This window comes from Pseudoliparis swirei, chromosome 3 (assembly GCF_029220125.1).
Source record: "Pseudoliparis swirei isolate HS2019 ecotype Mariana Trench chromosome 3, NWPU_hadal_v1, whole genome shotgun sequence".
In the NCBI taxonomy this organism is placed as follows: domain Eukaryota; kingdom Metazoa; phylum Chordata; class Actinopteri; order Perciformes; family Liparidae; genus Pseudoliparis; species Pseudoliparis swirei.
The window spans coordinates 7,209,994-7,234,724 of record NC_079390.1 but is presented as its reverse complement, the minus strand read 5'-3'; the positions used below and the strand labels follow the sequence as shown (position 1 = coordinate 7,234,724).

Below are 24,731 nucleotides of genomic sequence, written 5' to 3'. Positions count from 1 at the left end.
CTGGAGTTTGTTTTGCAGCTCTACTCGTGGTGATCACTCTGCCACAACACATCTACACCAACGCTGTCCTCTGAATGTGTCGCTTCCTCCTTTTACCGTATGCCTAACCCCCCATTGTTTCACACATTTGTGCATGGGTGACATGTCAATTACTGTAGCTGCTTTAAAATGACAACAACCTGAAACCACGTTCATTGGTCATTTCTTTATTTCAGAGAGCATTGTCTGAAAGTGTACAAAAGTGCATAATTTTCTTCATAGGAACACAGATGTTAAAACACATGCTGAGTTACATAATAGAGACAGATGGAAGCTCAAATGCAAGATCAGAGTCAATAACACTTTTTATCCAAATGGCATCACGGCTTACAATGTGATTTAGCACAATGTAGAAAACACTTATGTTAGTTAAAACAAACACATACAAAATATCTAAAATATTTAATGTATTTATGCACTTGACTAAATAGATAAGCACAACGCTTTTTCTGCTTTTTTGTCAGCATAATTTAAAAAGACTAGCAAGCGTGAACCATTTCCCAACAGTGTTAAAGGAGGTACATAAAAAATAGAAAAACAGTCATCAACGCTCCTCAATGGCTTCTAATCATATTCCGAACATTTAGTTTCAGTTCTTCCCTTAACAGCAAATTTAAAATCCTAGTCAAAGCCACATGATATTATCATAAAATCTTTGAATTAAAAAAAAGGTATCGTCTTCACAAAAAGTTGACATTAATACCGATTCGTGTTGTGTAGCTATAAAACGATGCACAATCTCATACGGGTAAACAGCTGAGGCCCTTCAGCCTCCACATGTGTTGTTGTTGCTGAGGCCTGAGCACAGCACCGACTGCTTTTCAGAGCACCACCTTCACTTATTCAAGTGTTTGCACTTTGAAGTAAAAGCTAAAAACAGGGATTTGATAAAAGAAAAATGAGTAGCTGGGGAAGGGTTATGCATTTTTGAACATTGTGTCAGCACGCAGACAGGTCTGAAGGAGCTGCCCTGAGGGTGTCCTTGGTATCAGTCTTCACACAAATGATGTACGGTGATATTTGCAATAGAACACAAATGATGTTTAACAACAATAAACAAAAACTGCCCGGTAGGATCCCCAGAGTCACAAGGTCCTTCATGGGGTTCCAATTTCATCCCCTGATAGACTTGTCTAGGATTTTTATTGTGTAATGGGAAATATTTGTAATTATTTGACCAAAGTTTTAAATGACTGAAGCAGCAGCCTGCAACAAAGGAATTGCACGAACACTAAGATGGTTGAGAGCCATCCATTGTATAACATATAAGCACATGAAAGGTGTAACTTGTGGAATGTGTTGAAGCCCTAACTTCTACGGCAGGTAAGACATTTACAATCTGGGATCATGCAGTAGCACCACTGTTGTTTCGATGAGGTCACTTCCTTTGTGTTGATCTCTCACTTCCTCCTTCGGCCGCAGTGTTTACCCTGACAGCCAGTGCCTGAGTAGCAGAACAGAGAACATTATTCTTGACTTAACTTACAATACTCTATGGATACAAACTACACTGTCAAACATGAAAACACAAATGCCCCTGATGTCTCACAGATCTGAGTTGTGATAAACATCAGCATGATCTGATGAATTGCGTCCCAGTGACATTATCTCAGATCAAATTAGCTCCGTTTTTCATTTTGTTTCCACACAACCACAAAGTTCCTGTATTTGTGGCTGTACGACTGTGGTAATTCTTAAACATATCAGTTCTCTGAAAACCATGTTTGTATCAGAATAATTAATTCAGAGAAAAATGTGTGTTAAATTGCATGAAAAGCTGCTCCTATATTGGCTTTGTTTAGTTCTTAGTGTATCGGGATCATTACTGAAGTGGATATTAACTTATCTCAAGGTATAACTCATAAAGTTAGAAGCAATCCTGGTTAAAACATTTCAGTTGACTCACAAAATTCCAGTAAAATGTTTTACAGTTTATAAATCCATCTTACTGCAAAGCAATAACATGTTGTTGGCTTGTTTGTTTCTTACCTCTGTAGCCCTCAGCTCCCAGAAACGCCCTCATGGCTGCATATTTGGCAGCTATCTGAGACTGGGCTGAAGAGTAAATATAAATGTTATTCATCAGACATATACAGGCTCTCTAAAACACAGCTCTAGAAATTTGAAAAACACACACACACACAAAAAAAAGCCCCCCAAAATAAATTCTAAATGATAATCTTTTTTAGATTTATTTTGGTAATAAAAGTACAAGCACATCAGAAATGCAGATGCCAAACGTTCTCTCTTGTGTGCTTTGGATTAGGAAAAAGACTAAACCAATATAAAAAATGTCCTTTAAGACATAAGGAATGAATACGTGACTGACATAAGTGTGTTATGAGACTGAGGCTAATTGTCTTACATTTTTGTCCGGCTCCCGTATATCCTAGAAAAGAATAACAGGAAAGACAGAGTCATAATGAACAATTGATAATCTTTACAATGATCCCATTTGTTATCTCAGCAGTGACATTAATGAAAATATGCCAACACAAATATTCACCATGCAAGGCCGGACACACAGGATGAAAGCATTTCCTGTTTCTTACTTTGTGTGCATGTAACCGTGTATGTTTTTTAGGTATCTTTAAGCTTCAACAATATTATTTATTTTGAATATATTCAAAAAATGTGCTGTGTGTTAAAAATAGAGAGAGAGTTAAAATGTGTTTTACCTGGATAGTTTCCACCAGCCCCTCCACCGTAACCAGGGACAGCACCCCCTGCTGGAAGAATGCCCACATTACAACCTGCATCACCACACACTTCTCTCCCAGCAGGCATAGTGACAGTGCAGTGGTCTGAATGGTGTGCATACATGTGTTCTCAAATCTTAGTCTTGTGTCATTGTTCTTTATTTTATCAGTGCTACTTCTTAAATTGACCCGCCAACAACTCCTCCTAATCCCTGCCCTGTTCCCGCAGCACCTCCTTCCACTCCTGTTGCTCCTGTTTCACTACCTGAGCAGCTAAGTGAGTATTTATGTGTAGAAATCAGCCAAACACTTTCTTTTTTTTAAACCAAGAAGAACATCACAACACACAATGTACTACTAGCGGAGCGAAGGCTTTGATATGAAGATGCTCATGTTCTACAGACTTCTATCACACTCTTTTACAAAGACAACACCAGGTTCATTGGAGAAGAATATGAAGTGTTTCTTGTACAGTTTTAGTGAAAATGGTCCATTATAAACAAGCAACTCACCTGAGCCTCCAGTGGCACCTCCTGTTCCTCCACTAGGAAGCCCTCCTCCTCCAGCACCTGATGAACAAGGTGGGGTGGAAGTCAACTGTACAGACTATACATGAATGGCAGGTGCCATACTGGTTAAGTATCCAAGTAAGTTTATGATCTTAGCACATAATAAATGTGAAAAAAGCAACATATGAATAAACTATATTAATAACTAGAACAGGCACTCAGTAGAGCGCATACCTTCGCATATCACAAGATTGGGCATTGAATTATGAACATTTTGGCATTAGTTGCATGCCAATTGGATAAAAATACTATGGTAAAAATAAGATTTGACCTTTTCATGACCTTGACTTTGACCTTTGACCCCATCGATCCCCAAATCTAATCAAATGGTCCCCGGATAATAACCAATCATCCCACCAAATTTCATGAGATTCAAAGAAGATTTTGACCTTTTCATGACCTTGACCTTGACCTTTGATCCGATCGAACCCAAAATCTAATCAAATGGTCCCCGGATAATAACCAATCATCCCACCAAATTGCATGCGATTCGGTTTAATACTTTTTGACTTATGCGAATAACACGCACGCACGCATACAAATACACGGTGATCAAAACATAACCTTCCGCATTTTCAATGCAAAGGTATTTATGTATTTATAATAAAATAAATGGAATTTAATCATGCATTACATTGTTTTTTTCCGTATGATATAATTACAATAACACTTTATTTATTTATTCTTAATAGATCATTTTACCTGGTCCATAGCCATTTCCACCCAACGACGGGCCGTAACCTGATTGAGGAGGATTTGCTCTTCCTAGAGCTTGGCCACTAGGTCCATAGCCACCATCACCACCAGGTCTAACACCTCCTGGTCTAGTTCCAGCACCTCCAGGCCCATAGCCAAAAGGCGCTGTTCCAGTTCCAGTTGGACCATACCCTCCTGGGCCATAGCTACCGGGAACAGCTCCCCCAGGAACACTTCCTGTTCCACCTCCTCCTGCTGGGAAAATATCTAAATATATCAGCACAACTATATAGTACATACGTGTATAAAAAGATCATTACCATCCCTGATCCTAGCTGAACCTCACCTGATCCACGTCTAGCTCCTTCATAACCTGGAAAAAATGGACGAGAATAGTCAAACAATGTTCCGCTAATTCCTTTTCTTATTTTTTTTTTTCATCAAATAGATGTCTGCATCTGCACGAGGAATGTTTGAATATCGCCTGCCTCATCGTTTTATCGGTATAATCCTTACTTACCAGATTTAGAAAGTTTTCGGTTTCCAAATCCTTGGCCCCCTGGTCCAAAACCAGTTCCTGTCCTAGCACCACCTGGCCCGAAACCTCCTGTCCCAGCACCTCCTGGTCCAAAACCACCCGCTCCTGTCCCAGCACCGCCTGATCCGAAACCTCCTGTTCCAGCACCACCTGGTCCAAAACCACCCGCTCCTGTCCCAGCACCGCCTGGTCTGAAACCTCCTGTTCCAGCACCACCTGGTCCAAAACCACCCGCTCCTGTCCCAGCACCGCCTGGTCCGAAACCTCCTGTTCCAGCACCACCTGGTCCAAAACCACCCGCTCCTGTCACAGCACCGCCTTGTCCGAAACCTCCTGTCAAATAGGTGTCTGTATCAGTATCGGAATGTTTGAATATCGCCTGCCTCATCGTTTTATTGGTATAATCGTTACTTACCAGATTGAGCTGGTTTTCGGTTTCCTAATCCTTGGCCACCTTGTCCAAAACCACCTCCTGTCCCAGCACCGCCTGGTCCAAAGCCTCCCGCTCTTGTACCAGCACCGCCTGGTCCATAGCCTCCTGTCCCAGCACCGCCTGGTCCAACACCTCCTGTGCCAGCACCGCCTGGTCCATAGCCTCCTGTGCCAGCACCGGCTGGACCGAAGCCTCCTGTGCCAGCACCGCGTGGTCCGAAGCCTCCTGTACCAGCACCGCCTGGACCGAAGCCTCCCGCTCCTGTCCCAGCACCGCCTGGTCCAAAGCCTCCTGTCAAATAGGTGTCTGCATCAGTACAAGGAATGTTTGAATATCGGCTGCCTCATCGTTTTATTAGGATAATCATTACTGACCAGATTTAGCTGATTTTCGGTTTCCTAATCCTTGGCCCGCTTGTCCAAAACCACCTCCTGTCCCAGCACTGCCTGGCCCGAAGCCTCCTGTCCCAGCACCGCCTGGTCCAAAGCCTCCTGTCCCAGCACCGCCTGGCCCGAAGCCTCCTGTGCCAGCACCGCCTGGTCCATAGCCTCCTGTCCCAGCACCGCCTGGTCCAAAGCCTCCTGTCCCAGCACCGCCTGGTCCAAAGCCTCCTGTCCCAGCACCGCCTGGTCTATAGCCTCCTGTCCCAGCACCGCCTGGACCGAAGCCTCCTGTCCCAGCACCGCCTGGTCCAAAGCCTCCTGTGCCAGCACCGCCTGGACCGAAGCCTCCTGTGCCAGCACCGCCTGGTCCAACGCCCCCAGGTCCATATCGGCCAGGTCCAGTACCTGTTCCACCAGGTACAACTCCAGCCCCTAGAAAAAAGGCAAAGACTCTTAACTTTAGTTCTGTCCTTTTTAGTTTATCTTTGTTTTCCTTACACTTCAGCACCTACTGAGAAGTAGAAGTGTTTTAATTTGACAGCCATCGCTTCTCTTTGAATCAAGTAGGAGAAGTCCTGCTTCATACAGCTAATTCAATGTTCATTTAAAAGTAGTCTACATATAGATGTATTTACAAATATCTGAAGATCAGAATCAGAATCAGAATCAGAAACAGGTTTATTGCCAAGAATGTTTTCACAAACAAACGAGGAACTTTCTTTGGCGGAAGGTGCAAGAATCGCGCACCAAGACACCGGCGCCGTCATGGCGCCATCTTGGAAAGGGTGGATGAAAATTATAGCATAACATGAGGGAAGAGAGGCGAGAAAAAGAAAAAGCAACCCCCCGACTATGCCCCTAGAGGGGTACAGTGTGGGAGCAGGAGAAACAAAAACACCATTGCACATAAGCACATACATCTTAGACATGACTTGCAACGAGTAGGAAGGGGGGAGGGGAGGTAAGCCAAAGACTGGGCGATAGCCCCGCCATTGGGGGCAGAAGGTAACCAGCACCGACAAGCAGCCAGCCCGGTCCGTCAGCCGTCACGGCGCCGGACACAGACCCCGTCCTGTCACCCTGGGGGGGCAAAGCAGGCGAAGGCGTGGGATGGGGGGGGGGGTAGTGAATGCATTTCAGTGTGTTGAAGTTGTGTGTGTAAGTGGCCTGATATGTCGTCCTCCCCCAGTCCACAACAGACAAAGTTCCCAGACCGCAAGATGGTCGTTGCCATGGAGATAGCCTTGAAGGGTCCTGGGGAGAAAACAACCACAGGTGTCTGTGGATAGGGGGAAGGGAATGAGAGAGAGTCTCGCTTCAGTGATCTTCGGGGGAGTTGTTGTTCCAGTCACGGCCTTGGCCAAGGCCCGTCCTGGTAGAGGGAGCCGAAAGCAGATAAGATTGGGATTGTTTGGTCTTCCAGTAGCTGCATTTCAATTTTGCGCACCTACTATTCCTCCATTTTCCTCCCATTTCCCAATAGGATTTCAAATCGATCCAATTTCATTTGTAGAGCCATCAGCTTCTCCACGATGTTGTCATCGTAATATGATAACATACACAGTTAATCACAACAACTAAAGTGTCCATGTTCCACTACTTTACTGCATTTCAAACAGAACTATTACAAGTCAGCGGTATAAAACCTTGTTTTTATTAGAAAGGATAAGGTAGATATGGTGTTCATGTCCAGAGGAAAACATTAAACCATCTGTATTTGTATGTGTTTTCAGTGTTGGAGGAATCAGTTCCTCACCTTGCCCATAGCCTCCTCCACCCAGTGATGATCCATAGCCTTTCAAAAGGCGTTAAAAGCACATTTTCACACATATTTTTTCAAACATAATACATGAATAATTCTGTTGTCCGTGGGATAATAAATTACTGTACCTGTTTTGGACGGTTTTCTTGCACCCAGTCCTTGACCTGCAGCACCATAAACACCAGGATTGACCCCTGCTCCACCAGCTACATGGCTGCCTGGTCCTGTGCCAACTCCACCTGGTCCATAACCAGCTTGCCTGGTCCCTGCACCACCCAGTCCTGTCCCGGCATTGTTGGGCCCATATCCAGTGCCAGCAGGTCCATAACCACCAGCCCCAGCAGGACCAACTCCAGCTGGTCTAGTCCCATAGCCACCAGCCCCAGCAGGACCAACTCCAGCTGGTCCAGTCCCATAACCACCAGCCCCAGCAGGACCAACTCCAGCTGGTCTAGTCCCATAGTCACCAGCCCCAGCAGGACCAACTCCAGCTGGTCCAGTCCCATAGCCACCAGCCCCAGCAGGACCAACTCCAGCTGGTCTAGTCCCATAGCCACCAGCCCCAGCAGGACCAACTCCAGTTGGTCCAGTCCCATAACCACCAGCCCCAGCAGGACCAACTCCAGCTGGTCCAGTCCCATAGCCACCAGTTCCACCAGCACCTGCCCCATAACCTAACAACAAATAGAGGTTCACTTTCAGTTTTCTGTTTACATATTGTGTATCTGTAAACATCATGTGTACTCTGTGTATCCGTCAATTCTTATCATACGTTTATTGGCTTTACCGGCGCCGGGGCCCAGGCCTGGACCTGCGCCATATCTTGAACCTGGATAAGAGAGCAGATAAGATCATTAGACTGATATTTCAATGACATGTTATTTACATGAGATGTTAGATGTTATTTTGATCCAATCAAAATGTAATTATTAATATTGAGTCACACTGTGAACTTACCACCAGGAGCTACACCACCACCATATCCGGCCTGTCCACCACCGGCTCCTCCTCCTAAACCTCCATTTCCAACTCCATATTGACCAGGCCCGGCACCGTAGCCACTTGGGCCAACCCCGTAACCTCCTGGACCAGCACCATAGCCACCAGGACCAGCTCCATAACCACCAGGACCAGCTCCATAACCACCAGGGCCAACCCCACCCCGGCCTCCTGCTCCAAGAGACCCGTATACTGATAGGAAGATAAAAAAAACATATTATTTAGCTCCTTACATTGCTCATTCCCTTAGTTAGGAGAGGAGAATATGTCGGACAGTTTATCGAACATTTGCCGGATTTCCCTGCTCCGTGTCCTACGCCGGCTCCAGTCGGGTAACGTAAGCCTGAAGGAGATAAAAAGATATACACTGCAGTTGAGATATGTTTGGGGCATCGGTTTGCTTTAATTTAGATAGTAAGGATAGTGTTAGTGAGCATACCTCCACCTGGTAAATATCCACCAGCCCCATAGCCTGTAATGGATAATGTATAAACGTCATTGTGGGTTTGGGATGAATACACACACATTGCAAAGAACAAAACATGGCAGCAGCAGCTCACTTTTTGGAGGTTTCGGGGCTCCTGTTCCTGCTCCACCATGCCCACCAGCGAAAGGTGCCATGCCAGGACCTGCTCCTGCCACCCCACCTGCTCCAACAGGTGCACCAGCTCCTGCTACAGTCCCATCAGGTACATAAAAGCAAATAGACAAATATAATATATTGAGCATTTTTGTGTTAAAAAAATGTGTGTTAGTCTTTTTTTGTGTGGCTAGATTGGAAGTGTAATAAATAGCGGTGGATATTGGATGGAGGTGTAACGGAGTGTACATTCAGATGGCAGGAACGGCACCTGTGGACGGTTTGGGTGTTCCTCCAACTACGCCAGCTGCAACTTGTGCTCCAACTTCAGTGCCAGTAGCGGGACTGTCTCCTCTTGCCACTCCTGTGACGCCCCCTGAAACACCTCCTGCTGCTCCTGCACTGGTAGGACTCCCCCCTGTGCCTCCTATGCCACCAGTCTCGCCATCAGGACCTCCTTCTCCATCTCCTTCACCTGGCGTGTCCCCTCGGGGAACTCCTGCAGACAGAACACCGGTGAGTATTCTTTCTTTTAAGTATATTGCTTTGCCATCTGCCATTGATAATCCACTGTTTGGTAACAGAGAGGCACTATGGGTAGTTATCCTGAAACTCGAGTGGTACATTTCTTAAGGGTGAATTGGATTGTATTTAATTCACCTGGAGGTTTGATAGGTGTGGCTCCTGGTAGTATCCCACTTAAAAGATCACCAGCAGAAGCTGCAAAATTATACAGTGTAATGTATTATTCTACAAGATCCCTGCTGAGAGGATGTAGAAACTGTGGATGCAACTAAACAGTAGGAATCATAGTCACATATATATGTACAGTGCTGTGTATATATATATGTATATATGTATACATATACTGTATAAATACACATATATATACACACACACTCACATATATATATTTACACACACATACATATATATATATATATATATTCTTTATTTATATACACACATATATATTTCTATACATACACACACACACATATATATATACAGACATATATATATTTATATACACACACATATGTATATATATGTATATATATGTATATATATATATTTATATACACACACACATATATATATTTATATACACACACATATGTATATATATATGTATATATATATTTATATACACACACACATATATATATTTATATACACACACATATATATACATATATGTGTATATATATATTTATATACACACAAATATATATATATATATATTTATATACACACATATATATGTATATGTATATACACACTCATATATATATATATATATATATATATATATATATATACTTTAACAAACAGAAATACATTGTCAAAGTTAAGCCAATGACCACTGTGAAAGCATTTAAGTGGAGACAATGGGATCTGCATCCAAATTTAAAGCATTGGTGATAATGCCACTGCATCATATTAGGCCGATTGTATGTAGACATTATGCTGGTGATATTTTAAAATCCATGGTCATTTTACTGTTTGATGATAAGCTATATTAACCTCTCACAAATAACATCTCAGTGTTCTTTATACTTCATCCCTCTGGACCCTGAGAACAAAATCATCAGTCCTGTTGATTCCTAACGTAAAGGAACCTGTTGCTCCCTTGTGACATGAATTACTAGTGTGGATGTTATGACCGTACAATTCTAACTTGTAAATTATAGAACATTTAATGTTTTTAAGGAAGCCAAACCAGTGGTGTCTGAGTTAGCTGAGCTGAAGCTTCAGGGGTCTATAATCATACACTCCAAATGCTTTGACACGCAAGAATAGTACAAAAAATGTTGTTCAGGCCCTTTTCAAATGTTCCATTATTTAAATCATGTTCGCATTTTGGAAATATTAAATAGCATCAAGGTAAAAAAAGTATCCAGAAATGATCCAAAATGGATATTCTGTGCAGGTCGAAATATTCCTGGACCCTGGGGATAATAATAATTATTGTGTTTTCTTCTTGACCTCAAAGTTATGAGCGACAACCTAAAGCACTTTATAAATGGCCACATGGTGGCACTGTCGACAAGAATATCTTAAGACACGCTGATGCTTTGCTTTCCACCTGATTGAATTGAAGTCTATTTGAAATCTACTTCCTGGTTGTTGGAGTGTCCGGCTGACTAACAGACCAATCAGAAGACAGGAATGGATGAACAACACTGTGAAATGAACACTGACCTTGAACTTGGGTCCCATTGAGTCCTGTGTTATAAAGATGATAAAAAAAAAAAAACTTTTTGTAAATTTTTCTTGGAAAACAATTTTAGTAGCAGATCACATCAACATCGTAACTTACAAACATATTTATTTTTAATTTGTTGTATAAATGACCAAAGTACCTGGCTTTGGTCCAATGATGGGGAGTCCTGTTCCATCCAAGCCATTTCCATCATCTCCTACACCCACTGCTTTGCCAGCTACACCAGTACCTACTGGTTTAACACACACACACACACACACACACACATACACACACGTGTGTGAATTTGCAGTGTGTAATTCAAAGAATGTGTGTAAATACAGATCTATAACTATGAATTTTATATTTAATAAAGCGTCGTGTTTTGTTGGTTAGTTTTCACAGGTAATTGCCCAGCAGCCTTTGGGCCATTTCGTATAATCATCATATTATTACATCCTTGAACTTGAGTTTTAGTGTTTGTGATAATTATGGTCATCTAGGCCCACAATGTGTGCTTCATTTCAAAGTAAAAAATACTCCTGCAAGTTTAAACACACCTTCTCCTCCAGAACTTCCAGACCCCTCTATCCCAATGCCATCCCCACCATCACCTAGAATAAGGTGAAAATAGCAATAGAAGCTGAATAAATCTAACAAAGACAATGACGATGAGCCAGTTTTCTCTTTCTTATTCATCTAATTTGGAAGCCCCCTCCATCACTGTCTTTTCCATCCCAGTTAATAATAGTAATAATAATAATAATACGTCTAATATATGGGACTCTGAGTGTTGTGGTAATATGTGACTTAAATGTGTTTACTGTGTATATATATATACCTTCTGGTGCTGGGGCTGGTGTGCTTCCAGCGGCTCCAAGTCCTGTTCCTGTTCCAGCAGACACAGATTATGACACATAGAGCATCAGATTAATTATTAAGAATTGATTGTAACCTAAATGTGTATTTTAAATCCTCAAAACATAAGTTTACCACTGAGTCCACCTATTGGCCCTGCACCACTGCTTGTGTCTGTGCCATTTACTGGCACACCAGTGCCGGTCACAGTGTCAGGTCCTGCAGTGCCAGTCCCTGTACCAGGTGCTGCTGGTCCAGTCTCTGTAACAGGTGCTGCTGGTCCGGTCCCTGTAACAGGTGCTGCTGGTCCAGTCCCTGTAACAGGTGCTGCTGGTCCGGTCCCTGTAATGGGTGCTGCTGGTACTGTCCCTGTAATAGGTGCTGCTTGAGCCGGCCCTGCTCCTGCCCCAGGTACCACTCCAGCTGGTTGCCCTACAGTTTATAAAATAAATAACTTGGTAGATTCAAAAGAGGTGTTCTTTTTCCCATACAGGTCTATTCCTGAGTTCAAACCATGACATCATATACACATAATATTGTTGTTGTCTAGTCAAAGTAAACCTTACCGTACTTAGCAGCTTTGGATCCAGCGTAGCCTGAGGATCACAACAAATATAACGTGGTTTATGTTTTGACTACTAAAAGACACAGTGATTAAATAAAACAGATGAGCTTAGAAGATCAAGATTGTCGTTGGAGTCACGGACGAGTGACAACATCCCTTTTCCTGATTGAGTGTCTCAATGTACTTTCCAAACAAACAAATACCGTACTGCAAAATCGTTTCTGCCCTCCGACCTATCTTCCCATTATTCTAGTATCTTTAGTCTAGTTTGAGCCTGGAGGAGCATATTTAATAAAAATCACGGAGAATTATTGTCATTCCAATATTTCAATATTGTAGCTTTTCTCTATACTTTTCTTTTGCATTTCTGTTTCCATGAAAAGTATGTGACCTGATTATTTTTCAGTTACAGGTAAGGTGTAGTAAAAGGCATTTATTGCTGCATTTCCTCCTAACCACCAATAGAGGTCACTACAGGAATAGTTCAGACTTATATGTGATTGAGACTTCAAACATGACTCAAATCTTAATACTGACAAAATGACACATTACTACACACGAATGAAAACCAACCTTGACCTGCAGGACCTGCTCCAAAGCTTCCTGGTCCATAACCACCTGTAACATTACAAAAGATATTAGGTGGAGTATGAAAAAGTCCATACGTTTGAGGTGAAACTAAAATACAAGCAAACAAAGAAGAATCAGCACAACCAGAAAGCAAATCTCTTCTGCTCTCAGCATGTAATGCTCAAGGCATCCATCAACAACTCACCAGCTCGTCCTGCTCCACCTCCAAGTACCCCACCAACACCATTTCCAACTTGACCTACATCAGGATCATATGAACATTATTTAGCTGTTACTGGATTTTGGATGAAACATCCATCATGATGTTTTAAGAAACAAAGAGAGGATATTTTTATACCGTATCTAGAAGGTTGTGACCCAGCTCCATAGCCTGAAAATATCAGAAATCATTGAGGCAAGTTAGGATTTAGCTAAATTGGGGTTTGAGAAGATTTATATTGGACAAAATGAATATGATCTCTGAACCTGTTCCATATCCAGCCCCTGGTCCTGCACCATAGCCTCCACCTGGTCCATAACCTGTCCCAGGCACAGTTCCAGCTCCAGGCCCATATCCACCAGGTCCATATCCGATTCTTCCTGTTCCTGCACTCCCTGGGAATGAGAGAGGATGTTAGCTCCACTAAAGGCTTTTGAATGTATTGAGCCTCTTGAACCCTTGGCCTCAGTTTGGAAACATCCATCAATCAGGCGTCAATACACGTTCACAGTTAAAGAAAACCAGAACCCAGTGGTCCATGTGACAGCCAGGGCCTGGTTTGAAGCTCATTGCTTCCTTTAGGATGAGTGCATTACCACGATTCATCCACCAGATGGAGACATACATCATGTTTTTACATGAATGGCTGAGGATAGGCTGACAAATGCAAACGCTCCTCCATAACAATTACTACAGACTGCTGGAATCGACTCAGACATTTTCTAGAGGGATTGGATTAGGTAAGACATTTTAGTTAAAGGCAGTTTGGTTATATAAAGTACTCGTTCTCTTCTTGGGCTGCTGGTTCAGTAAGCATTGGTTGTAGAGTGATGAGACTGGAATCTCTTTAGTGTAAGCTTTCAGAGAGGTGTCATTTGTGCGGGAAGCATAATGTAATAAAATAGCTTGCACCACTATGTATGCTCAATTGTTGGTATTGTCTTTTGTTTAATTAAAATATTTTTATCATGATCCCGTTAAGTGGGTATGCAGGATGAATATGTTGCTTCATGTTTAATGTTACACATTACATCACATTACGGATTTACTGTAAAATAAGTTTGTGGTAAACAGATATACAGGACTGTCTCAGAAAATTAGAATATTGTGATGAAGTTCTTTATTTTCTGCAATGCAATTAAAAAAACAAAAATGTCATGCATTCTGGATTCATTACAAATCAACTGAAATATTGCAAGCCTTTTATTCTTTTAATATTGCTGATTATGGTTTACAGCTTAAGAAAACTCAAATATCCTATCTCTAAATATTAGAATATCATGAAAAAGTATACTAGTAGGGTATTAAACAAATCACTTGAATTGTCTAATTAACTCGAAACACCTGCAAGGGTTTCCTGAGCCTTGACAAACACTCAGCTGTTATAAATCTTTTTTTTTACTTGGTCTGAGGAAATATTAAAATGTTATGAGATAGGATTTTAGAGTTTTCATAAGCTGTAAGCCATAATCAGCAATATTAAAAGAATAAAAGGCTTGCAATATTTCAGTTGATTTGTAATGAATCCAGAATGCATGACATTTTTGTTTTTTTAATTGCATTACAGAAAATAAAGAACTTCATCACAATATTCTAATTTTCTGAGACAGTCCTGTATTTGCATTTAGTACATTCTGTTTTTAAAGTTGTTTCTTACCATATTTGCGGGCCTTGGCACCAGCCTGACCTACAAAATGCAGACACATCAAGGAATTTAACAAATGTTATATTAACCAGGGGATTGATTTTAATTTAGACATGCCTTCTTATTTTATCTTTCATTCTCATCTTTTAACCCACCTCCAGGTAAATAGCCAGTGCCGCCTTGTCCAACTCCACCTGGTCCATAGCCTGTCCCAGCACCGCCTGGTCCAACTCCACCTGGTCCATAACCTGTGCCAGCACCACCACGTCCAACTCCTCCTGGTCCGTAGCCTGTGCCAGCACCACCTGGTCCAACTCCACCTGGTCCATAGCCTGTGCCAGCACCACCTGGTGCAACTCCTCCTGGTCCGTAGCCTGTGCCAGCACCACCTGGTGCAACTCCTCCTGGTCCATAACCTGTGCCAGCACCACCACGTCCAACTCCTCCTGGTCCGTAGCCTGTGCCAGCACCACCTGGTGCAACTCCTCCTGGTCCATAGCCTGTGCCAGCACCACCTGGTGCAACTCCACCTGGTCCATAGCCTGTGCCAGCACCACCTGGTGCAACTCCTCCTGGTCCATAGCCTGTGCCAGCACCACCTGGTGCAACTCCTCCTGGTCTGTAGCCTGTGCCAGCACCACCTGGTGCAACTCCTCCTGGTCCGTAGCCAGTACCAGCGTTGCCTGGTCCTACTCCTCCTGGTCTGTAGCCTGTGCCAGCACCACCTGGTCCATAGCCATTACCACCTGGTCCTACTCTTCCTGGTCCATAACCAGTACCAGCACCACCAGGTCTGACTGCTCCAGTATTTGTTCCCAGACCTCCAAGTGCTCCACTTAACATGCCTATAAGCAGAACAGTCATGTTTGATTTGTTCTGATATTTTTTGTCAAATACAGATAATGATACAGTTGGATGCATTTTTACAATGATAGAATTCTTACCGTATTTATGAGCTTTGGCATTGGCATCATACCCTAAAACAGAAATGAAGTAATTATACATTTGTCTTTGCATTGCAGTCTGTTGACGTTTTCAGATTGCCACCAATTGAATAGTTCTAACGTTAGCCACGAATTTAGTAACGTTAGCCGCGAGTTGAGTAACGTTAGCTGCTAAATGGAAAACTGTGATTTGTTCATCTCGGCGACAGTAGAAATATGTCGATGCAATACTGTGAAGAGGACCTGCTCTCTACGTGAATATGAAGGGCTCATTTAGTTTCAGGTGGTTGTACAGCAACAAAAACAAAGTTATGAATGGATCTCCCACAATTATATACACTACCTTAAAGCCATAATAATGTCTGAAGCCACTATTTCATAACTACAGGCTACATTTTCCAATAACCCCAACTCGACTGATTTATTATTACCTCCAGGTCCTGTTCCTGCTCCTCCTAATCCAGTTCCTGTTCCACCTGGACCGTAGCCGGTTCTACCTGGCCCGACACCTGCTTGTCCAGGGCCAGTGCCAGCACCACTGGGACCATAACCAAGACCTGACCCAGGTCCCGCTCCCGTGCCGATTCCTCCAGCCGCACCAGTGCCTGCACCGCCAGGACCAGGACCATAGCGTCCACCCATCCCACCATTCACTACTCCATTGCCAAAATTACCCCCGGCTCCTCCACCTGGTCCTCCTCTTCCAAGGCCTCCAGCAGTACCGGTACCAGCACCACCCTGAAGACCTGAAGAGATACAAGACATTTTGAGTGTATCTCACCAACAACTAAAGGAGGTTATTAAATGCACACACTCCAGTATGTCATAGTCATCATGTTATTTTGGTCATCAATACATTGCAAATATGCTGAGCCAGCACCATAACATATGGAACAAAAAAGGTTTAAGTAAACACAAACACAAACAATTTGCAAATATAAAAGCTGCTGACTACTCCAGACCCACCTCCAAATCCAGGTCCAAATCCAGGTGTGGCTCCCGCTGCTCCTCCTGGGAGTCTTCCATTCCCAAGCCCCAAAGCACCTCCTTGACCAAGTGCACCTCCTCCAGCTCCAGCGCCACCTTGTCAAGAAAGCAAACAGATCACAAACATGTAATAATTGAATAATGCTTTTTTTCTGCAACACATTGTATTATTATGTAACCGCCACGTGTTGTACACGAGGTTGAAACCCTGAATGTATCTTTACCATTTTTAGCTGCGTTTTTAGCCGGATTCTTTGATTTGCCCGACCCTGTAATTGAAAAAGTGAATTATTTGTATATCCTTACCATTGATTTTCGAAGTTATATAACTCTACAAGCAGCTGTATACTTGACTGCATTGCTAGGTCCCATGTACCTGTCTTTGGCATTATGAGAGGGTAACCACGAAAAACTCCAGGTAACTGCTGTCCACGACCATCTAAGGTAAGAAATACACCACAGAGATGCTCATCCTGGGAAGTACTCAATTGCAGCCTGGGTAATGTTCAAGTAATACATACAAAATCTGCTTATGATATAATATAGTTTCTCAGTTAAGAAATGTGACTCTTACTGCCTGCTCCTCCTGCTCCTCCTGCTCCTCCTGCTCCTCTTGCTCCAGCACCCCCCTGACCGAGGACTCCGGCCCCTGGAAGGAACAAGGCAATAATCTTTGTTTTCAAGCACGTCGGCCAAAATGTGATGTCCCAAGATGATGTAACATTGAGTTCATTCACGCACCAGTCTGAGGCCCAACTCCAGATCCGGTGGCCACTCCAGGGAGAATACCGCGGCCTCCAAAACCTAACCAAGGAAGGTGAGGAGAGAATCTTTTATTACATGTTCTGTAAAATCACAGAACTATACATGATTGTATTGTTTAATAAGTGTTCATCATTGTTGCTTCTGTTACAACATACCTTGGCCTGGAACATATCCACCTTGATAGAGTCCAGGCACTCCAACTCCTGTGTGACGGCATGATCAAAGATTCTGTGTTTCTGGTGGATCTGAACTGAACTGATGTTGCACATCCTTTAATAACCACAATTTTACCTGGAATTTGATTTGATGCTTTTTTCCCGCTCCTTCCTCCAGCTCCTTGTCCAGCTGTGCCCATCTGTGGCAGCATTGGAACTGAAACAGGAATGACGTTGGCAAAATATAAATTTTACACAGAACTGAAATAGCAAACATATTTGGCATCACATAGTAATTGAGATAGTAATGACCTTTAGAAGACACTTAATACTGTATGTATGAATTACGTATATCTCATTGTTGTGTTGTATAATATATGTGTTTTCTGTACTGAATTGCATTGCAGTGCTTTTCATGTTGTTCTATCAAGTTTAGCATAATGTATTTCATATTTTTACCTGCACCTGGCACAGCGGCTCCCCCAGGGCCAACTCCTCCTGCACCTCCAGGCCCAACTCCGGCACCACCAGGTCCAAATCCAGTACCACCAGGCCCAAATCCGGCTCCACCAGGTCCAGCCCCTGCACCACCAGGCCCAAAACCGGCACCACCAGGCCCAACCCCTGCACCACCAGCTCTAGCCCCTGCACCATTAGGCCCAAATCCGGCACCACCAGGCCCAAATCCGTTACCACCAGGTCCAAATCCGTTACCACCAGGTCCAACCCCTGCACCCCCGGGCCCAAATCCGGCACCATCAGGTCCAAATCTGGCACCACCAGGTCCAACCCCTGCACCCCCGGGCCCAAATCCGGCACCACCAGGTCCAAATCCGGCACCACCAGGCCCAGCGCCAGCACCACCAGGACCATAACCTGTTCGGGAAGGTTAAAACAACATTTAGTCATATTTCAGTGATTGAAACTGTGAAGTTCTGATTAGTAAACGGCAAATACCCATTTTAGGAGGTTTGGGACCAGCTCCACCAGCTCCTGGGTATTGACCAGCACCTGGTCCTTGACCGCCTCCGTAGCCTCCATAGCCACCTTGGTCAGGACAACAGTGTTGATACATATTACACTTCAAGGTAGGCAGTACATGAATGTACGGTGTGTGTGACCAGTTAAGGAGAAGAGAATGATTTCAGTCTCAGTAGTTGGTGTCCAGAGGAGCAGCCTGCTTAATGTGTGAGTCTTTGTGCAAGCAGCTAGGTATGATTAAAGTTTCACAAGCATGAGCCATCTCTGCTATTTCATCACAACACTTGGCCACCGACTTGCGTTACTAATGCATTTATTTATGCAGAAATAGAAACAAACCAATCTATTTAAACACGTTCTTGGGGGTTATGTAAATAAACAGATGGAAACCACTGACCTCCGGGTACGTATCCTGTTCCTGTTCCAGCTCCCTGACCTCTGCCAGTCCCTCCTCCACCCAAACCCCCGGCCCCAAGGCCTAATAAGCAGATAAAAGAGGAAAAAGTACTTGTTAATTCCTTTACTTACAATACAAGACATCACACATTAATGAAGTCAGTGTGTCCCTGTGCGGCTCCACCCTTTTGTAATGTTATACATATACGATGGCTGCCCGAGAGAAACCTCAATAGGATTAACTTGTTCTCAGGAAAGGTTTTGAGCATTTGTTTGAAGTGTGCATGTTTGGCTTTAGAACTAAATCTCTCTTAGGGTTTGGCTGTAGATGGGCTAGTAACAAGTATAAGGCTGCAGAGAGGGAACCGAAGCCTGTGTGGGGGACGAGAGAAAAAACACATGGAGACCAAGACGACTCTTTGTAATAAAACCTGTGACCACATCAGGCAATAAATTGCAACACATAGTGGTCATTATTGTGCGTTTGGCTGCAACGTCAAAACTTTTGGTAAACTGGAAAGTGTGACTTATGAGTCTGTTTCCTGTGCTTATTATACTGACCCGTTCTCCCACCGACATAACGAGTGGTGTTCAAAGGGTTCCGCAAAACCGAGGCTTAACCTCTCAGGATCTTTTGGATATTATCACCAACATTCCTCATCCTGCACAGGCAATTTGCATGTTTTGGAGATAAAAAAACAGAGAGGCCTAAAATTCCAAAGCATATCGTACGTGATGACATAATGGGGACAGGGGACAGGGGGGGGGGGAGTGAGATAATGGCCCCTCAACAATGGCTTATGACCTTGAGGTGATGAACAAATTAAATAATGGTACATGTATGCAATCTTTATCCTGCAGCATTGAAATAGAGGGACAATATTTACAGTACGGGCTGACCACTGATCCATGTGTGAAGAGCAGAGAACTTCCTTTCATTGGGAATGTCACATGACGCAAGGCCAATGAGGTTTCTAGATGTTAGAACTCGGTGTTGTTCATACAACAGTGTCTTTAAAGGTTGATGAGTACATGTATCTGGTGGTATTTGTCATTTCTCACCCCACTCGTGTGACAGTCTGGCCGTGCACACTGTAACAGGAACACAATACTCGCAGTCTTTAATTGTTTCTCTCACTCTAACTAACACTTCATCAATATTACATTGTTATCTCATTGTCACGGGGGAGCAAAAGTGTGCTCCGTGTTCATGTGCTTTATGAGGGTCATGTTTATTTTCTATTTTATTAAGACTTATCACCCGCTCCTCTGCACAACAAAGACAAACCCTTAGGCCTACTGTAAATCCTTCCGATAAATAAAGATCTTATATTTATCATTAAATATGTTCAGGAAGCAACAAAAAAATGAATTCCATGCCTGTGCCTCGGCCACCCTGTCCATAGCCCCCAGGACCAGCTCGTCCAGGTCCATAGCCTCCAGCACCAGCTCCTCCAGGACCAGCTCCTCCAGGTCCATAGCCTCCTGGACCAGCTCCTCCAGGACCAGCACCTCCAGCTCCAGGTCCGTAGCCTCCTGGACCAGCTCCTCCAGGTCCAGGTCCATAGCCTCCAGCACCAGCTCCACCAGGTCCTTGTCCGGCACCTCCTGGGCCAAATCCTCCTTGTCCGGCACCTCCCGGTCCGACTCCTCCTTGTGCAGCACCTCCCGGGCCAAATCTTCCTTGTCCAGCACCTCCTGGTCCGACTCCTCCTTGTGCAGCAACTCCCGGGCCAAATCCTCCTTGTCCGGCACCTCCCGGTCCGACTCCTCCTTGTGCAGCAACTCCCGGGCCAAATCCTCCTTGTCCTTGACCACCATATCCCCCTGACAAATACAGTCATTGAGACGTTGTTAATTGAAAAAGGCATGAAGATGAAGAGAAACCAGATGTAATTTGAATTCTTAAATATATTAATATTTCTTGTGTCTTTTCTTGATCAGTTAAACACGTCAGTCCTCACATTCCTACTTCAAACTGAAGTCATTATCAGTACTTATTAAATTGAACAGAAAACACAAATGGTATCCACCTCCAGTTGCTACCGGTCCATAGCTTCCCGGACCAGTCCCAGCACCTCCAGCAGGCTGGTATCCAGTCCCAGCGCCTCCACCGGGCTGGTATCCAGTCCCAGTGCCTCCAGGGCCATATCCAGTTCCTGCACCGGCTTCTATGCCGGCTCCAGCGCCTCCTGCTCCTCCACCAGCAGGTATATAAACACCTGAAACAGAACCAGTTCAGTAACAGAACATGACAACATGAATCTATGATGGTTTCAAGGTGTAGCGAGTATTTCTGTTCAGGATTAGCAGAACACAAAAAAGCAGTTTAATAGTAAACAATGTTTTTAATGTTTAGCCTAACGGATGACAACATCTGTAAGTTATCGTTCAGGATATGTGTTCACTGTGTGTGTGTGTGTGCGTGTTCACTGTGTGTATGTGTGTGTATATTTGTGTGTGTTCACTGTGTGTATGTGTGCGTATGTGTGTGTGTGTGTGTGCATGTTCACTCCCTGTGTGTATGTGTGTGCATACATGTGTCTGTGTGTGCGTGTTCACTGTGTGTATGTGTCTGTATATTTGTGTGTGTTCACGGTGTGTACGTGTGTGTGTGCGTGTTCACTGTGTGTATGTGTGTGTGCATATTCACTCCCTGTGTGTATGTGTGTGCATACATGTGTCTGTGTGTGCGTGTTCACTGTGTGTATGTGTCTGTATATTTGTGTGTGTTCACGGTGTGTACGTGTGTGCGCATATTCACTCCCTGTGTGTATGTGTGTGCATACATGTGTCAGTGTGTGTGCGTGTTCACTGTGTGTATGTGTGTACTTGTGTTATAAATCCTGTGCTCTGAGTTTCTCAATAGCTGATAACAATGACATCAAACCGTCATCCAAAAGGCATCTTAGGTCATAATCCTCACGCGGTTCTGCACCTACGTTTGGTTCCACAAGCAGAAACATGGAGAGGGAAACTATAAAAGGAAAGGTTTCTAATCCAACAGTCCAGATGTGAAAAGAAGAAGTCTGTGGGGAATCCTGAGGAATGTGAGGAACTGATATCTCACATTAATGCCTTACAGCATACAAACAACACGCAGTAAATAACTCAACAGCTCACTCTGCCCGCTGGATTGGATTTGGATTCAATCTATTGTCATTGCACAGAGTACAGGTACACATGCAACGAAATGTGTTCTCTGCATTTAACCCATCCTTAGTTATTAAGGAGCAGTGGGCTGCAGCGATGCACCAGGGGAGCAACTAGGGGTTCAGTGCCTTGCTCAAGGACACTTCGACTTGCAACTAATGGGGAGAGCGGGGATCGAACCGACAACCTTGGGGTTGCAGGACGACCCCCTTACCCCACTGAGCTACAGCCGCCCGATGCTGCCGGAGGAAACCTCCTTGCCCAAAAGCTTTGGTTGTTTTTGGAGAAATCTTTATTGAAATTAAACTTTGGACATGAAAAAACTATATGCACTCATTATTCACCAGAGTTGTGCATTGGAGAAAAAACAAACAGCAGTTGGGATGGCAGTGAATGGCAATAATAGATAATGGCTAGTGTAATGTAATCTGTATTTTTTTAATTTATATATATATATATATATACAGTATATATATATATAAATACTTTATTATTATTCTAATTTGTTTTGTCATGTCGATATTGTCCAGGGTTTCCTGTTTTTCTGGGATGACAGTAATATCAAATAATTGAATTTGTAATGTTTGTATTGTTTTATTATTCCGTCCATGATATCATACTGCAACTATAATTGTTATTAGCCACTCCCGCGGTAAGAGTCCAGGGAGGACGTCAGTCTGTCATTTGGCCCACAACTCTGCTAGAGACGGAAATATCTGAACTCTGTTGGATGGTTCGTCATGAAATGATGTGCAGATCATAGGGATCCCCAGAGAACTCTGACTCTGGGGATCCCCTGACTTTTCTTCTAGCACCACCAGCAGGTCAATACTTTGATGGATAGGCACCAAGTTTGGTGCACACATTCATGGTTTTAGTAAACTTTAGTGTTTCCCTGACATTTAATGTCGCGCCACCATTAGGCTAACATTTCTATATTTTCCACTTATTAGTTATTTTCTGTCATATTTTGTACAATGATCATTGCAACTTGACAGAGTTGCTACAGTAGCTGTTGATTCTTGAACATGTTCAAGTGCCCATGTAATTTAAAATGAGCCTGTGAATGTGTGATGATGTGAAGATTCAGAAAAAGTCCAAACAATCAAGACATCCCCTTGTTGGAGTCCAGCCGGAGATCTTTGTTCATTTCTCCCCACTTTTCCGTCTACTATCTCATACTTCACATCTAAAACTCTTCATCACATCGTCTGTTTATTTAATGAATCAATTACCATGTATATTTTGTGCTGAAAGGTTTTCAGATACAGACCTGTTTCCAAATACTTCAGTAAAACCAGAACCCAGAAACTAAACACCTAATGGAAAGTCTCCTCTCTTCCTCCTAAGTGGTTCAGCCTGACCTTGTGTATAAATTCAAACTACAGAACAGCCTCGAGCTTTTTCATCCATCCTCTAATAAGATGAGGAAGAGGAGGACAGGAATCTCTTCGCAGCAGCCAATGCAAAGCCTCAGTAGGCAAGACTAAGAGATCTGGAGGGATGAGGTCCAGAGCACGCAGTTATCATCAATACTTTAAATAAAGTCCATTCAGAGTCCGGTGCAGCACCTCATGAAAGATGTGACTCCTCACGAAAAGAGTTCACTGTAATCATGTCGTTCTGACCTCCCGCTTGAAGAGGAGTCGCAGATGATATGATAAATACACCTGAGCAGAGAGCACGCTATGCTATTATACTCTTATTTAACATGTTTACGTACTAGAGTGCTTTCAAAGGTTAGTAGTGGAACAACTGTACACTTTATTTTATGTGTGGAAAGTTAAGGTTACTTGTTTTAATCATTAAACAAAGCAAAGTTTATGACTAAGAAAAAAGCACTCTACTCTGAGAGGAGTTGGCAGTACTTTGGAGGCATTGAAGATATCATAAGTCAAACACAAGCTCAGTGCAATATTCTGCACAATTACATTTTTAAATAATAGCAAGATTGAAAATGAGTTTGACTTTTGGTTTGCAGATTTTAAATCCATTCACACGAGACAAAATCAAAACTGAGTGAAAGTGAGAAGTGAGAACCACTAAACAAAAAAAACATACAGTCTCTTCTCTTCAAACCACACATAAGGTACTAGATTCTTAATCATCATCAACGCCGTCAATAATCTGCTGCAGCAAATCCCCATGATAATCCTAAACAACCTCATCTTCATCATCGTCATCAGTATCATAACTGCTGCAGCTCACTCACATCTCTCAAACCTCAGAAAAAGCAATAAACTACCAATAAAGAAAATAAGACATTCAAGTCATGCAAGCAATACTGATCCACAGGTGCTGCACCGCTGAGCGGCGCACACCTGCAGTAAAGGGAACCCACCTCCTTGTAGCGAGGGTTTCCACAGAGCCAAGAGAAAGATCCCATGTAGGTACGTGGCCGCCATCCCTCTCGCCATCTCGCTCCCAAATGTCCCTCTCCTCTCCAAAGGTCCAGGTTTTATCAGGGCTCAACAAGGCCTTAAGAAAAGAAGGAGGGGGAACGAGTGAGCTCAGAAAAAAAGGGGGACAGGATGCAAGACACTGTGTAATTGGCTAAGAGACACACAGAAAATGCTCGACAAGGACAG

General features: G+C 43.4%; 1 protein-coding gene across 1 annotated transcript; it reads right to left on the bottom strand.

The window, feature by feature from the left end:
* Window positions 1–190: 190 nt before the first annotated feature.
* On the bottom strand, window positions 191–24,588 carry LOC130212936 (fibroin heavy chain-like). The gene is made up of 45 exons (XM_056444263.1): window positions 24,485–24,588; window positions 21,024–21,212; window positions 20,371–20,817; window positions 18,992–19,072; window positions 18,571–18,660; window positions 18,073–18,489; window positions 17,750–17,830; window positions 17,614–17,661; window positions 17,435–17,497; window positions 17,268–17,342; window positions 17,070–17,132; window positions 16,918–16,962; window positions 16,673–16,789; window positions 16,138–16,452; window positions 15,707–15,739; window positions 14,918–15,607; window positions 14,775–14,804; window positions 13,384–13,512; window positions 13,256–13,288; window positions 13,103–13,156; window positions 12,901–12,945; window positions 12,329–12,358; window positions 11,898–12,194; window positions 11,746–11,793; window positions 11,465–11,518; window positions 11,065–11,157; window positions 10,904–10,927; window positions 9,359–9,418; window positions 8,970–9,197; window positions 8,679–8,792; window positions 8,558–8,590; window positions 8,405–8,461; window positions 8,077–8,310; window positions 7,892–7,948; window positions 7,248–7,793; window positions 5,349–5,789; window positions 4,957–5,265; window positions 4,524–4,874; window positions 4,350–4,376; window positions 4,010–4,255; window positions 3,251–3,307; window positions 2,718–2,768; window positions 2,405–2,428; window positions 2,029–2,094; window positions 191–1,483 (listed from the first exon to the last, which is right to left on the bottom strand). The coding sequence occupies exons 1-45, from the start codon at window positions 24,558–24,560 to the stop codon at window positions 1,440–1,442; spliced, it is 6,612 nt and encodes a 2,203-aa protein (XP_056300238.1). The 5' UTR covers window positions 24,561–24,588; the 3' UTR covers window positions 191–1,439.
* Window positions 24,589–24,731: the final 143 nt, after the last annotated feature.

What these genes read in the sequence shown, in the direction of transcription:
- LOC130212936 (XM_056444263.1), bottom strand. Translation starts at nt 24,560, where the DNA reads ATGGCGAGAGGGATGGCGGCCACGTACCTACATGGGATCTTTCTCTTG. An exon ending in TGCCAAAGCTCATAAATACG is followed by an intron (nt 15,608 to 15,706) that starts GTAAGAATTCTA and finishes TTCTGCTTATAG; the next exon opens with GCATGTTAAGTGGAGCACTT. An exon ending in TGGAAGTTCTGGAGGAGAAG is followed by an intron (nt 11,158 to 11,464) that starts GTGTGTTTAAAC and finishes GTGTTAAACCAG; the next exon opens with TAGGTACTGGTGTAGCTGGC.